The sequence below is a fragment of the Lithobates pipiens genome, unplaced genomic scaffold (assembly GCF_037356315.1).
Source record: "Lithobates pipiens isolate NorthernLeopardFrog02 unplaced genomic scaffold, aLitPip1_a1.2 Scaffold_23, whole genome shotgun sequence".
Lineage (NCBI taxonomy): Eukaryota > Metazoa > Chordata > Amphibia > Anura > Ranidae > Lithobates > Lithobates pipiens.
Genome location: NW_027507785.1, coordinates 290,471,904 through 290,485,621, shown reverse-complemented (window position 1 = coordinate 290,485,621; position 13,718 = coordinate 290,471,904). Strand labels below are relative to the sequence as shown.

Here is a 13,718-nt window from a genome sequence, read left to right as displayed (position 1 = left end):
GTCAGAGACTGCGCACATGCGACAGGAGATGGTCAGAGACTGCGCACATGCGACAGGAGATGGTCAGAGACTGCGCACATGCGACAGGAGATGGTCAGAGACTGCAGACATGCGACAGGAGATGGTACCTGTGCCCAGCAGCCTACCAGCAGCCTACCAGTGCCCGTCATGTAGCCTGTCTGTGCCTCACCAGTGCATATAAACATACACATATAAAAACACACACACATATAATACACACACACACACATATAATATATTACATGTTTATATGTGTGCATGTGTGTGTGTTATATGTGTGCATGTGTGTATGTTTATGTGACATATAAACATATAACACATGCACGCATATAAACATACGCTCACATATAAACATACACACATTTAACACACGCACACACAAACATACACACATATAAACATACACACAAACATGCACACATATAACACACACATGCACACATAACCATACACACGCATATAAACATACGCTCACATATAAACATACACACATATAACACCCACACACCCACACACATATAATACACATATAACACACACACACATAAACATAAACATGCACACATATAAACATGCACACATATTAACATGCACACATATAACACACATACACACATATAACATACATATATATATAGACAGTCTTTTTAAAAATTGGCAGCTGCAGCTCTGTACCTTCAATCTCCATGCTGGTACTGCACTGTAGGGGGAGGCAGAGAGCACAGCACACATTTCTACACATCTCTCCCTTGCTTTCACTTTCACAGTAAACAGCGTGACCGAGCTCCTGCACAGCCGATTTGCACATCGGCTGAGGAGCCATATGCAGCCACCGCTGGGGAGAGGAGGACTTTACAGCGAGACCCCTCGGGCGGCCTGCAGCATGGGTGAGGGAGGGAGGGGAGGAGAGAGCAAAGACGGGAGCTCCGGAATGACACCCCGTGATGGGCGGCACCAATGGCTAGGCCAAGCCCACCAGGCCCCGCCCAATTTTGGCTCCAACATCTTCTGTTTTCTCATCTGCATATTAAGTTATGTAAAGTAGGCATACTTTAAATGTGTAGGTTCCATGGGCACCTGATTTGATGTCGGACAGGAATATCAAGGATGGCGTCTCTTAGATAATATGTCTCATTACACTATAAAGAAGACACGTTGCATACATAACCAATGATTTTAGGGTTGTAGAAATAAACTTACAAGGCATAAGGAGATGAATATTTGTAACATGAAGGTGCACTTATTCTGTAAAGAAATACCAGACACATTTGAGCATAACCAAGTTTATCAGCTTAATTTTAGATTTATTTTATCAGTGTGGCAAATTATAGACAGCAGATCTATGGTAATAAAAAAGAGGTAACAAAAATTAGATTTATGTTGATTTTGATGAAAATCACAATGCGTACACAAACTGTACTTAATTATATATTTAAAATTAAGTTTAAGGTCAGCCCACATAAAAGGTCATATCAGTCAATCGCCCATTGGCTTCATATCTCTCGAAGGACTCCAGTTCTCAGATCTCCCTTCTGGAGTTCCTGGGCGTTCCTCCTCCTGCCATGGAGTCTCTTTTTTTCTCTTTCTACATTTTGCCCGGGTTCACACTATTGTGATGCGGGAACCAGCACGATTCCAGTTCCAGTTGCATCTCCTTCACAAGCAGTTCACACTGCCCTCTGAACTGCTGCGGGTGTCAATACAAAGGTAATGACACCCCTAGATAGGTTCGCGAGCTGTGAATTTGGGCAGGAATTGGATCGCATGGGTGTGAACACCCATGCGATCCGATTCCAGTGTAGGGAAAAAAAAAGGTTCCTGCACCATTTTCTTGCAAATCCAATGCAAGTTCAGCCATACAAACTGTACGTCTGAATTCACATTGCACAGACATCGCAGGTGATCTGCACAGCAATGTAGTGCGAATCACGTGCGATGTCTGTGTTCGCAATAGTGTGAACCCAGATTTAGTGTAATGCAAAACAAAAAAACGGAGAAATCAACAGGAAGTGGGAGACAGGCATAGATCTAGAGGCCAGTGTCTCCAAGAGTTATAGGAAGCTAATGGGTGATTCATCTTGCCAAGCTCACATCAGTAAAATTTCAGTTCGGGCTGCTTTAAAAAGAAATTCCAGATATTATCATGATGATTAAACTAGTTTGGCACTCTAGTTGGACCTTGTATTGTATAGCATACTAACCCTTCTACTCTATCCAAAAGATACCGTATCCAAAAATTAAAGTATTTTTTTTTCTGTTTGCCCTGGAGTTGGACACTTTGGGGAGGGTTTAGGTGGACATGTGATGGGCTGTTTTGGGTTGGTTGTTGGGTCACATTCCTCGATAAATTTGATAGTGGTGCAAGATTTAGGTTTGAGAGTGGAACATTTAGTGACTGGCAGAGCAGTGGCTCTTGGCTTTGCAGGGGGTAGGAAAGCTGCTTGTGCTATGTTTGAGATGGCTGATCTTAGGAGGTTTTTATCAACTGCAATTAGAGCAAAATATAAGACTTTCCCGTTTTCTGTATGGAGGTCTGGACTGAATTGAAATTCTTCTCTTGTTCCTGCTGGGCTTGGGGTAATACTTGAAATGTCCAACACGGTAGATCCTTCAAAGTTGTCCCTGAGTTCTTTAATGTTGTTGTTCATTCTTAATTCATAACTCTGAGCTGGGAAAAAAGGAAAAAAACAACAATCAAATTAATCCCATCCAAGCCTGGAGATACTATTGGTAATAGCTTTTAAACTGCCAAAATACTCAAATTACAATGAACCCCTTGTCTACCAAGGTTTATTTCTAAATGCCCTTCTATATAAGGGGTTATGACAAGCTCATGGCTGCTGCTGTAACCATTATTATTATTATACAGGATAAGGTATTGATCTGCATCATTTTTATAAAACAGACACTGTGCAATATAGCTGCATATAACAGAGAGGATTATAGAAATTACACAGTTATTTTACACAGAATAGCAGCAGGAGGGAAGGGGCAGGGAGCAGATCGGCACTGACTCAATAGACATAGAGAGAGAGAGAGAGAGAGAGAGAGAGAGGTGACGGAGGCATGTAAACTGACCACAGTATCATGGATTAGCAGCCATGATTACCGTGGTCAGTACATACAAGGGGACACAGGAATAGGCAGGATCAACCAGGTATTTTACAGCATAGAGAGGGACAAATGACCCTGCGCAAGCACTATGCTGTGTATATGTGTGTATATATGTGTGTGTGTGTGTGTATGTATGTATATGTGTGTATGTTGTAATATTGGGGGTTGTTTAACTCAAGTGTAGCACTCATTAGCGAGACCAATCCACACCAGAAACTCAATTTCAGGGCTTTTTGACCCACTTTTATTAAAAAAGAAAAGAAAATGTCCAGGGGCAGCACGCCATGACCGCAGTCCAGGGGCAGAACGCCATGAATGAACATGCAACGTATGACGTATGGTATACGGGCGAGACGATTGAGGACAACAATCAATTAACAAACAAAACCTCAGCCCGTATGGATCTATCGACGTGACAGATCCTGACGTTTGAGCCCTAGCTACCTGACCCAGGTACAAAACATGACACAGACACGACGGGACATAACATTCAACAAAGACGAAAGACTACCAGAGTATGCCATGAGTGAACGACACCCCTCTGAGAAACTCAGAGACTGAATACCAAGGCTGAAATACTATGACAGACAAGCTGGCAGAAACGCTGAGACAGAAACACAACACGCCATGATGAAAACACCATGACAGAAAACGCTGAAACTTAATGCTGATGCAGAAACGTAGTGACAGAACCAGGGGCAGAACGCAATGACAGCAACAACCAAGACTGAAACGCTGAGGCCGCGTACACACGGGCGGACTGTTCGCCCAACCTTGTCCGCTGAACAGTGTTTGGGCGGACAGTCCGCTCGTGTGTGGGCTTTCAGCGGACAGTTTCAGCGGACAGTTTGACGGACAAAGTCTTTCGGAAATTCCGAAAAACTGTCCGCTGAAACTGTGTTTGAGCGAACAGTCCGCCCGTGTGTAGGCTACTTTCGAAATGAGCAAACTGTTCCCGCTCGGAGGAAAGTTTGCTCATTTCGAGCGCGTGTGAAGGTAGGCGGGGCCCGCGACGGAGACGTCGCGGGCTCCGCCGCCTGGAATGGGCTTAAAGGGGAACCCCAACTCCGAAAAAAATCCGCGTGGGGGTTCCCCCAAAGTCCACAACAGACCCTTGTCCGAGCACGCTACCCGGCCGGCCAGGAAAGGGGGGCGAGCGAGCGCGCCCCCCCTCCTGAGCCATACCAGGCCGCGTGCCCTCAACATGGGGGGTGCCTTGGGGAAGGGGGGGCCGCGCGGCCCCCCCACCCCAAAGCACCTTGTCCCCATGTTGATGAGGACAAGGGCCTCTTCCCGACAACCCTGGCCGTTGGTTGTCGGGGTCTGCGGGCGGGGGGCTTATCGGAATCCGGGAGCCCCCTTTAAGAAGGGGGCCCCCGGATACCGGCCCCCCACCCTATGTGAATGAGTATGGGGTACAATGTACCCCTACCCATTCACCTGTGAAATAAAGTACAAAAAAAAACACAACACAGAGAAAAAATATTTTATTGCACAGCTCCGGGGGTCTTCCGTCTTCGGGGGTCTTCTCGCCGGACTCCTCCGCTATCTTCGTGTAGCTCTTTTACTAGCGGAGGAGCCCGGCTTTCTTCCTCCCCGCCGCCGGCCTCTTCTCCCGACTTCGGGGGTCTTGTCCCCCTCTTCGGTTCTTCTGCCGGGCCACCGCGCCTTCTTGTAGCTCTTTTGCAGGCGGTGGCCCGGTCTTCTGTCGCCGCTGCCTTCCGTTCTTCTGTCGCCGCCTTCGGTTCTTCTGCCGGGCCACCGCGCCTTCTTGTAGCTCTTTTACAGGCGGTGGCCCGGTCTTCTGTCGCCGCTGTCGCCGTCGCCGCCTTCCGTTCTTCTTCTTCTTGTTGTTCTTCTTCTTCCCCAGGAGATGTTGACACGTCGCTCTCTCCGGCCGGAATGCCAGAGCCGCGCTGTGCGGTCACTTATATAGTGACAATGGGGCGGTGTCACATGGTATATGTCACATGGGTTGGTCACATGGTGACCCCGCCCCCTTACGATGTCATAGTCCCCATGTGACATCAACCCATGTGACCAACCCATGTGACATATACCATGTGACACCGCCCCATTGTCACTATATAAGTGACCGCACAGCGCGGCTCTGGCATTCCGGCCGGAGAGAGCGACGTGTCAACATCTCCTGGGGAAGAAGAAGAAGAACAAGAAGAAGAAGAAGAACCGAAGGCGGCGACAGAAGAACGGAAGGCAGCGGCGACAGAAGACCGGGCCACCGCCTGCAAAAGAGCTACAAGAAGGCGCGGTGGCCCGGCAGAAGAACCGAAGAGGGGGACAAGACCCCCGAAGTCGGGAGAAGAGGCCGGCGGCGGGGAGGAAGAAAGCCGGGCTCCTCCGCTAGTAAAAGAGCTACACGAAGATACCGGAGGAGTCCGGCGAGAAGACCCCCGAAGACGGAAGACCCCCGGAGCTGTGCAATAAAATATTTTTTCTCTGTGTTGTGTTTTTTTTTGTACTTTATTTCACAGGTGAATGGGTAGGGGTACATTGTACCCCATACTCATTCACATAGGGTGAGGGGCCGGTATCCGGGGGCCCCCTTCTTAAAGGGGGCTCCCGGATTCCGATAAGCCCCCCGCCCGCAGACCCCGACAACCAACGGCCAGGGTTGTCGGGAAGAGGCCCTTGTCCTCATCAACATGGGGACAAGGTGCTTTGGGGTGGGGGGGCCGCGTGGCCCCCCCTTCCCCAAGGCACCCCCCCATGTTGAGGGCACGCGGCCTGGTACGGCTCAGGAGGGGGGGCGCGCTCGCTCGCCCCCCTTTCCTGGCCGGCCGGGTAGCGTGCTCGGACAAGGGTCTGTTGTGGACTTTGGGGGGACCCCACGCCGATTTTTTTCGGCGTTGGGGTTCCCCTTTAAGTCCATTCCAGGCGGCGGAGCCCGCGACGTCTCCTTCGCGGGCCCCGCCTACCTGTACACGCGCTCGAAATGGGCGGATTTGCCTCCGCCTTACGTGGGCGAGTCCGTTCATTTCAAAAGTTGAGCGAACTGTTTGGCAAACAGTTCGCTGAAACAGTCCGCTCAAAAAGTGCCGTGTGTGGCCATGTCCGTCCATGCTAATTTTGAGCGGACTGTTTGCCGAAACTGTTTGACAAACAAAGTTGGGCGAACAGTCCGCCCGTGTGTACGCGGCCTGAGGCATAAATGCAATGCCAGAAATTCCGGGGCAGAAATGCTATAACAGAAAAACTGAGACAGCGACGCAACAGCAGAATCCTGGCCAGAAATTCAATGCCCGAAAACACGCTGCGACTGAACGCTGAGACAGAAATGCAAAGACAGAAATCCTGAGGCAGAAAACACTATGACCGAAATGCTAAGACTGAATGCCGAGCCAGAACACTGAGACTGAACGCTGAGCCAGAAAAAAAACTGGCGCAGAACACTATGACAGAAACATTGGGGTAGAGACGCAAAGACAGAAAAACCTTGGGCATAACGCTATGACAGAAATGCTGGGAAGCATGCTGGGGCGGACCCCTGTGACAGAAATGCTGGGCGGACTACTGTGACTGAAATCCTGGGGGTTAAACACTGAGAGAAATCACGGGGCAAAATGCTGTGACAAATCCTGGTTCAGAACGCCATGACAGAAATCCTGGTTCAGAATGCCATGACAGAAATCCTGGTTCAAAACGCCATGACAGAAATCCTGGTTCAGAATGCCATGACAGAAATCCTGGTTCAAAACGCCATGACAGAAATCCTGGTTCAGAACGCCATGACAGAAATCCTGGTTCAGAACGCCATGACAGAAATCCTGGTTCAGAACGCCATGACAGAAATCCTGGTTCAGAACGCCATGACAGAAATCCTGGTTCAGAACGCCATGACCGAAATCCTGGTTCAGAACGCAATGACCGCAGTCCAGGAGCAGAACGCCATGACCGCAGTCCAGGGGCAGAACGCCATGACCGCAGTCCAGGGGCAGAACGCCATGACCGCAGTCCAGGGGCAGAACGCCATGACCGCAGTCCAGGGGCAGAACGCCATGACCGCAGTCCAGGGGCAGAACGCCATGACCGCAGTCCAGGGGCAGAACGCCATGACCGCAGTCCAGGGGCAGAACGCTATGACAGGCACCCAGGGGCAGAACGCTATGACAGGCATCCAGGGGCAGAACGCTATGACAGAAATCCAGGGGCAGAAACGCTATGCCAGACATGCTGGACAGACCGATATGACAGGAAAAACTGGACAGAACGCTATGACAGGAAATGCTGGACAGAACGCTGTGACGGAAATGCTGGACAGAACGCTATGACAGGAATGCTCGACAGACCGATATGACGGAAAAACTGGACAGAACGCTGTGACGGAAATGCTGCACAGAACGCTGTGACGGAAATACTGCACAGAACGCTGTGACGGAAATGCTGCACAGAACGCTGTGACGGAAATGCTGCACAGAACGCTGTGACGGAAATGCTGCACAGAACGCTGTGACGGAAATGCTGCACAGAACGCCGTGACGGAAATGCTGCACAGAACGCCGTGACGGAAATGCTGGACAGAACGCCGTGACGGAAATGCTGGACAGAACGCCGTGACGGAAATGCTGGACAGAACGCCGTGACGGAAATGCTGGACAGAACGCCGTGACGGAAATGCTGGACAGAACGCCGTGACGGAAATGCTGGACAGAACGCCGTGACGGAAATGCTGGACAGAACGCCGTGACGGAAATGCTGGACAGAACGCCGTGACGGAAATGCTGGACAGAACGCCGTGACGGAAATGCTGGACAGAACGCCGTGACAGAAATACTGGACAGAAATGCTGGACCGAACGCAATGACGGAGAAAGCTGGACAGAAACGCCATGAAGGAAATGCTGACCAAACGATATGACAGAAATGTTGACGACGGAGAAAGCTGGACAGAATGCTATGACGGAAAATGCTGAACAGAAACGCCATGACGGAAATGCTGACCGAACGCAATGACGGAGAAAGCTGGACAGAATGATATGACGGAGAAAGCTGGACAAAATGATATGACGGAGAAAGCTGGACAAAATGATATGACTGAAAACAAGTATAGATTTAATTTGCTAATTGCGTGTTTGTACACTTACTCTAGGCCTCTAGGGGAAATCCCAAAAACCCCGGACATACCCCCCCCCCATGTTTATCTCTCCATACCCCTTTGGAAGGTTCCTCTCTTATGCCATGTAGTGCATGGAAACCATACCATCCAATAAGGTAGCATACGCAAGTATATTAAAACCAAATATCAACCTAATAATTAGTTTAGACAAAACCCTCCATAGACATCCATGAAACCCTGTTTTTTTTTTTTTTTTACGGGGGGGGGGACTGAGTCCAGGAAGTAGGTGCGCGGTGGTGGATGAACACCCCCCCCCCCCCATGCACGCCGGGCGGCTGCACACTGACCACCAGAAGCTGAGGGGAGATCGTAAGGAGGAGGGTGACCGCTCGCCCCCTTCCCCCTGCAGGAGAGCTGAGGGGAGACTGTGGGCGGCAGGCACGGCCAGGCTGGATCACGTGTGAGGGGAGAGGGGGAGCCAGCGGCGGCCGATCACCTCCCCCACACCAGGAGAATCGGCCGGTACTCTGCACATGTGAGGGGGGAAGAGGAGCCGGCGGTGGCTGATCACCTCCCCACACTCCCCCCGCCAGGAGAATCGGCGGGCGCTCTGAACCTGCGAGGAGAGAAGGGGAGCCGGCAGCGGCCACTACCTCCCCCTCCCATCACCAGGAAAATCGGCGGGCGGAGCAAAAGCACAATTGGGAGGGAGAGGAGTCAGAGCCAGCTGACCCCCCTCCCCCCACAACGGGAGAAAAACACGTGAAGCCATGTACATAGGGAGAGGGCGAGCGGGGAGAGAAAGAGGAGCCATGACAGGCAGACAGCACAATGCTTATGGGGAAGAGAGGAGCTGGGGGTGGCCGATCACCCCCCTCCTCTCCCCCCACACCGGCAGAAACGGCGGGCGAACGGAGCGATACACATGGGAGAGAGAGGAGCTGGGGGCAGCCGATCACCCCCCCCCCCCTCCTCCCATACCGGAAGAATCGCCCCCACACTGGAAGCCGACATGGACGCAGAGAACAGAGTGGTGGAGGATAGATTGACCACCCTCCCCCCATGAGCCCCAGCTGCCTCCACCCAGAAATCCCAACAACCCCGGCCCTAACAGAGCCTTTTCACATATAATATATGTGTATATATATATATATATATATATATATATATATATATATATATATATGTGCGTATATGTGTGTGTGTGTGTGTGGATATATATATATAATTTATTATATGTCCCATGAGGCATTGTAAAACGTGACTAGGCATGATGGGAATTGTTCCTGAATAACTGGAGGGCCATAGTTTGAAGACCACTGCTGTATATCGTGCTTTAAAGAAACAGGATTTTTTTTTTTTTTTTTTTGAGGTTACAACTGTTTTAAATATAAATTAGATTTGAATACTTGTTGGCCTAAAATATACTTATTTGTTTATTTACTAGTAAATGTTCTACAGCTATGTGAAAATAAGTAGTAAGTAATAAGTAAAAGTAATTCCACTTACCCAGTATCAGCTTTAGACTGGTCATGTGTATGTTTAACTTATTTGGAGTGCATATTATTATTATTATGAATTATTAATATAATATCTAACTCCAACTCATACTTTTAATAGTGTGAAGAAGTGTGGACCTCTTCCATCATTGCATTGCTGCCCCTGCTTGCCTATTTGACAGGACAGAAATTAAGTGAAAATCTTTCCACTTCCTGTTTACTTGATGGGAGTCAGACAGAATAGCCAATGAGGATATATGGCCCCAGTGGGGACACATGGAGCATATATTCTAGCTTTAAAAGAACATTAGCTCTCCTGTTAGAATTTCATTGCTGCTTTTGTCTCTCCCTGCTTGGCAAACCGAGAATACCATATTTATCGGCGTATAACACGCACCCCAAGTTTAGGAGGGAAGTTTAACCACTTAAGGACCGCCTCACACAGATATATGTTGGCAGAATGGCACGGTTGGGCACAATCATGTACCTGTACGTGGCTCTTTAAGTGCCCAACCATGAGTCGGGAGCACGCCGCCGGCGGCGCTCTCCCGACCCGGTCCTGAGCTCCGTGGCCGCGGGACCAGCGGACCCAATCGCCGCTGGTGTCCCGCGATCGGGTCACAGAGCTGAAGAACGAGGAGAGGTCTGTGTAAACAAATCTCTCCCTGTGCTTCCTAGTGTGGCTGTCACCGATCATCTCTTCCCTTTTATAGGGAAAAACGATCAGTGACGTCACATGCCAGGCCACGCCCCCCTGCAATAAAAAAAATACATAACACCTACATTGCCCCCTAGTGGTTAACTCCTTCACTACCATTTACACAGGTATCAGTGCATTTAAATAGCACTGATTGCTGTATAGATGACAATGGTCCCAAAAATGTGTCAAAAATGTCCGATGTGTCTGCCATAATGTCGCAGTCACAATAAAAATTGCTGATCGCCGCCATTAATAGTAAAAAGAAAAGAAAATTAATAAAAATGCTATAAAACTATCCCCTATTTTGTAAACGCTATAACTTTTGCGCAAACCAAACAATAATCGCTAATTGCATTTTTTTTTCTTTTTTACCAAAATATGTAGAAGAATACGTATCGGCCTAAACTGAGGAAAAAACTATTTTATATATTTTTGAGGGATATTTATTATAGCAAAAAGTAAAAAAAAATTAATTTTTTTTCAAAATTGTCACTCTATTTTTGTTTATAGCGCAAAAAAAAAAACCGCAGAGGTGATCAAATACCACCAAAAGAAAGCTCTATGTGTGGGAAAAAAAGAACGCCAATTTTGTTTGGGAGCCACGTAGCACGGCCGCACAATTGTCCATTAAATTGACGCAGTGCCGAATCGCAAAAAGGGGCCTGGTCCTTTGGCTGCAAATTGGTCCGGGGCTTAAGTGGTTAAGGAAAAAAAACTTACATTTAAATGCCTATTGATGCAGTCTTATCAGTGTCCATCTGCAGCCTTGTCCATCATTGCACCCTTGTCAGTGTCATTTGCAGCCTTGTCAGGTTTTTTTGCAGCTTTTCCTTTGGTGCCGCCGAGATACAGAGCCGGGTGTCCTGTGTATCTCGCCAGCGCTCGGTAGTTCTCGGCAGCTTTCGGCTGTCGAGAAGAGCCACCGAGAAGGGCCGAAAGCCGCCCAGAGGCTCACAACGGCGGGGGATCGGCGTATAACACGCACCCACGATTTCCCTGATTTTTAAGGGGGAAAAAAGTGTGTTATACGGTACTTTGCAGCAATGAAAACAGAAGAATGTTAGTCTTCGAGGACTTGCTGGGGGATCGGGCATTTAAAGCATCACTAAACAAAAATAACCCAGGGGCGTGGCCAGGTAACTGTTGTAGCCGGGTGCACCTTCAGTTCTCTCTGCTGAGAATCCGCTCTGTTATCCTGAGGCCACGCTATACAACATACCGGCTATAGCACAACAGCTATTGGACAATCCGCAGAACATGGTACTATCCTTGTTTGCCCGACACATGCTCGATGGCATCCACAAAGTGACAGAATGCGGCCAGGTCCGTGGACCTCATGATCCAAAATGGCGCCCTCTCCCAAAGTTCTGCTAAGGACAGACACAGAGAGGCAGCTGAAAAGCTGTTCTCCATGTGGCTATCCACAGACCCCACAGCATCATCTGACAATCTGGAAGACTCGTTAGGGGGCTTATCCGAAGCAGATGACACCCTACCGCTGGAGGATAACAACGGCACAGGATTCGACTAGGACACCGTGAGTACTCTAGGGGATATCACCCAAAAGCTCAGGGAGAGAACATCCACTCTAGAGGGGAAGAGTTCGTTCTATAGAGGATGACTTGGTTCCCATGCAACGGGACCTCACTTACAATACTCAAATCACAGCACAGCACGTCTTTCGTTTAGAAGATTTAGAGAACAGAGTGGGATGTAATGATGTGAGAGCCATAGGTCTACCTGAGAGAGTGGAAGGCAAGAATCCTGTTGCATTTATTGAAAAAGGGCTCACTACCATCTTTGGCAAAGAGGTGTTCTCCCCAATGTTTTCAGTGGAGAGGGCGCACAGGAGCCCCACTGCGACCATTCCTGTTCAAACTCATTCATTGTAAGGATAGAAATGTGATCCTTTACAACACCAGAACCAGACCTGCAGCTCTGAAGATTGATAATGCCAAGATATCTCTTTTTTCAGATTTCTCAGCATACCTGCAGAAACAAAGAGCTAAATTCATAGATGTAAAACGACGCCTCAGAGATCTGGAATTAAAGTATGCTATGTTATACCCGACTCGCCTGCGGGTCCAGGAACTGGGCTGAGTCCAATTCTTTTATATGCAGTTTGCAGCTGCACAATGACTGGACCGGGAAGAATAATCGCTCTGTGAGGCACGCAGCAGACGTCCTGACCCATTGTGAAAGGTACTATACTCGCGATGAATACATGCTTCACTGACATCCATGTCAAGGCGGAGTCTGCTGTTTTTGCCATAGGTTTTGTTTAAAGGCTACGGCTTTTGTTCTCGCTGATGAGACGTTGTATGACACTGCAGTGCGCTTCCACTGTTGCCCCCAGGATGGTTTGGCATAGACCCCTAGCCAACCTATGGCAAGGTTATTCGGCCCTGTTGGCCAGGTACTTTTATGTTTTCTAATTCTTTTTTTTTTTTTTATTCTTTTTTTTTTATACCATGGCTCTATTTTCTTGTTCCTACATTACACTTTGATGCTTCACTCCCACCTTCAATGTATAGTTTACTGAATTTGAGGACCGCTTCTTCCCGTGGGTATAATCACCTGACTGTATGCTATCCCCTTGCCATGGAATAGGGCTGTACACCACTTACAGGATCTATTTTTGATTTTACTGTAATACTAATGCTATGTCTAAACTAACCAGAGGATTGTCCAGGGCTTAAACGACCCAGTTAAATGATTGGCTGTGCTCCGCACGATCAAGCGTTTAGATGCAGATGTGATTTCTCTACAGGAGACTCGTCTCACAACATATGTGGCTGACCCCACTGATGATTCCAAGGGAGCATGGTTAGCTTCACAATCAATGCTCAGGCAACTATCACCTAGTAAAAAATAAAAGGTTCTTTCTACAGCAAAATCACTTTGAAGAGGGAGAAAATATGGGCCATATGCTAGCCCTACTGGCTAAAACACAACAACCCCCCTCCCATATAGTGGCATTGGCAGATGCACAGGGCACACCTTGCTATTCCACTCAAGCTATTATGAACATATTTAAGGATCTTTTTTTCAGGATGTCTATACATCCAAAGTTCAACCTTCATCTAATGACCTCCATTCCTTCTTAGATACCCTATACCATGTTTGTCCACTTCATACGCAAGCCTGCTCAATGCTCCATTGACTGAGGCCGCGTACACACGGGCGGACTGTTCGCCCAACCTTGTTCGGCAAACAGTTTCATCAAACAGTCCGCTCAAAATTTGCATGAGCGGACTTGCCCACACACGAGCGGACTGTTTGACGAACAAGGTTGGGCAAACAGTTCGCTC

General features: G+C 48.5%; 1 protein-coding gene and 1 long non-coding RNA gene across 3 annotated transcripts in view; one reads left to right on the top strand and one right to left on the bottom strand.

The window, feature by feature from the left end:
* The window catches only part of LOC143926519 (uncharacterized), a 97,011-nt gene that overhangs the window by 65,067 nt on the left and 18,226 nt on the right, over positions 1-13,718 (top strand). The window lies entirely within an intron of this gene.
* Positions 1,305-13,718, bottom strand: part of LOC143926515 (calcium-activated chloride channel regulator 1-like) — a 63,697-nt gene continuing 51,283 nt past the window's right edge. For both annotated transcript variants that reach the window (XM_077450307.1, XM_077450308.1), the window contains one exon: positions 1,305-2,689. In XM_077450307.1, coding sequence (XP_077306433.1) covers positions 2,259-2,689 — 431 coding nt within the window. In that variant the 3' untranslated portion in view covers positions 1,305-2,258. The remainder of the gene's footprint in view (positions 2,690-13,718) is intronic.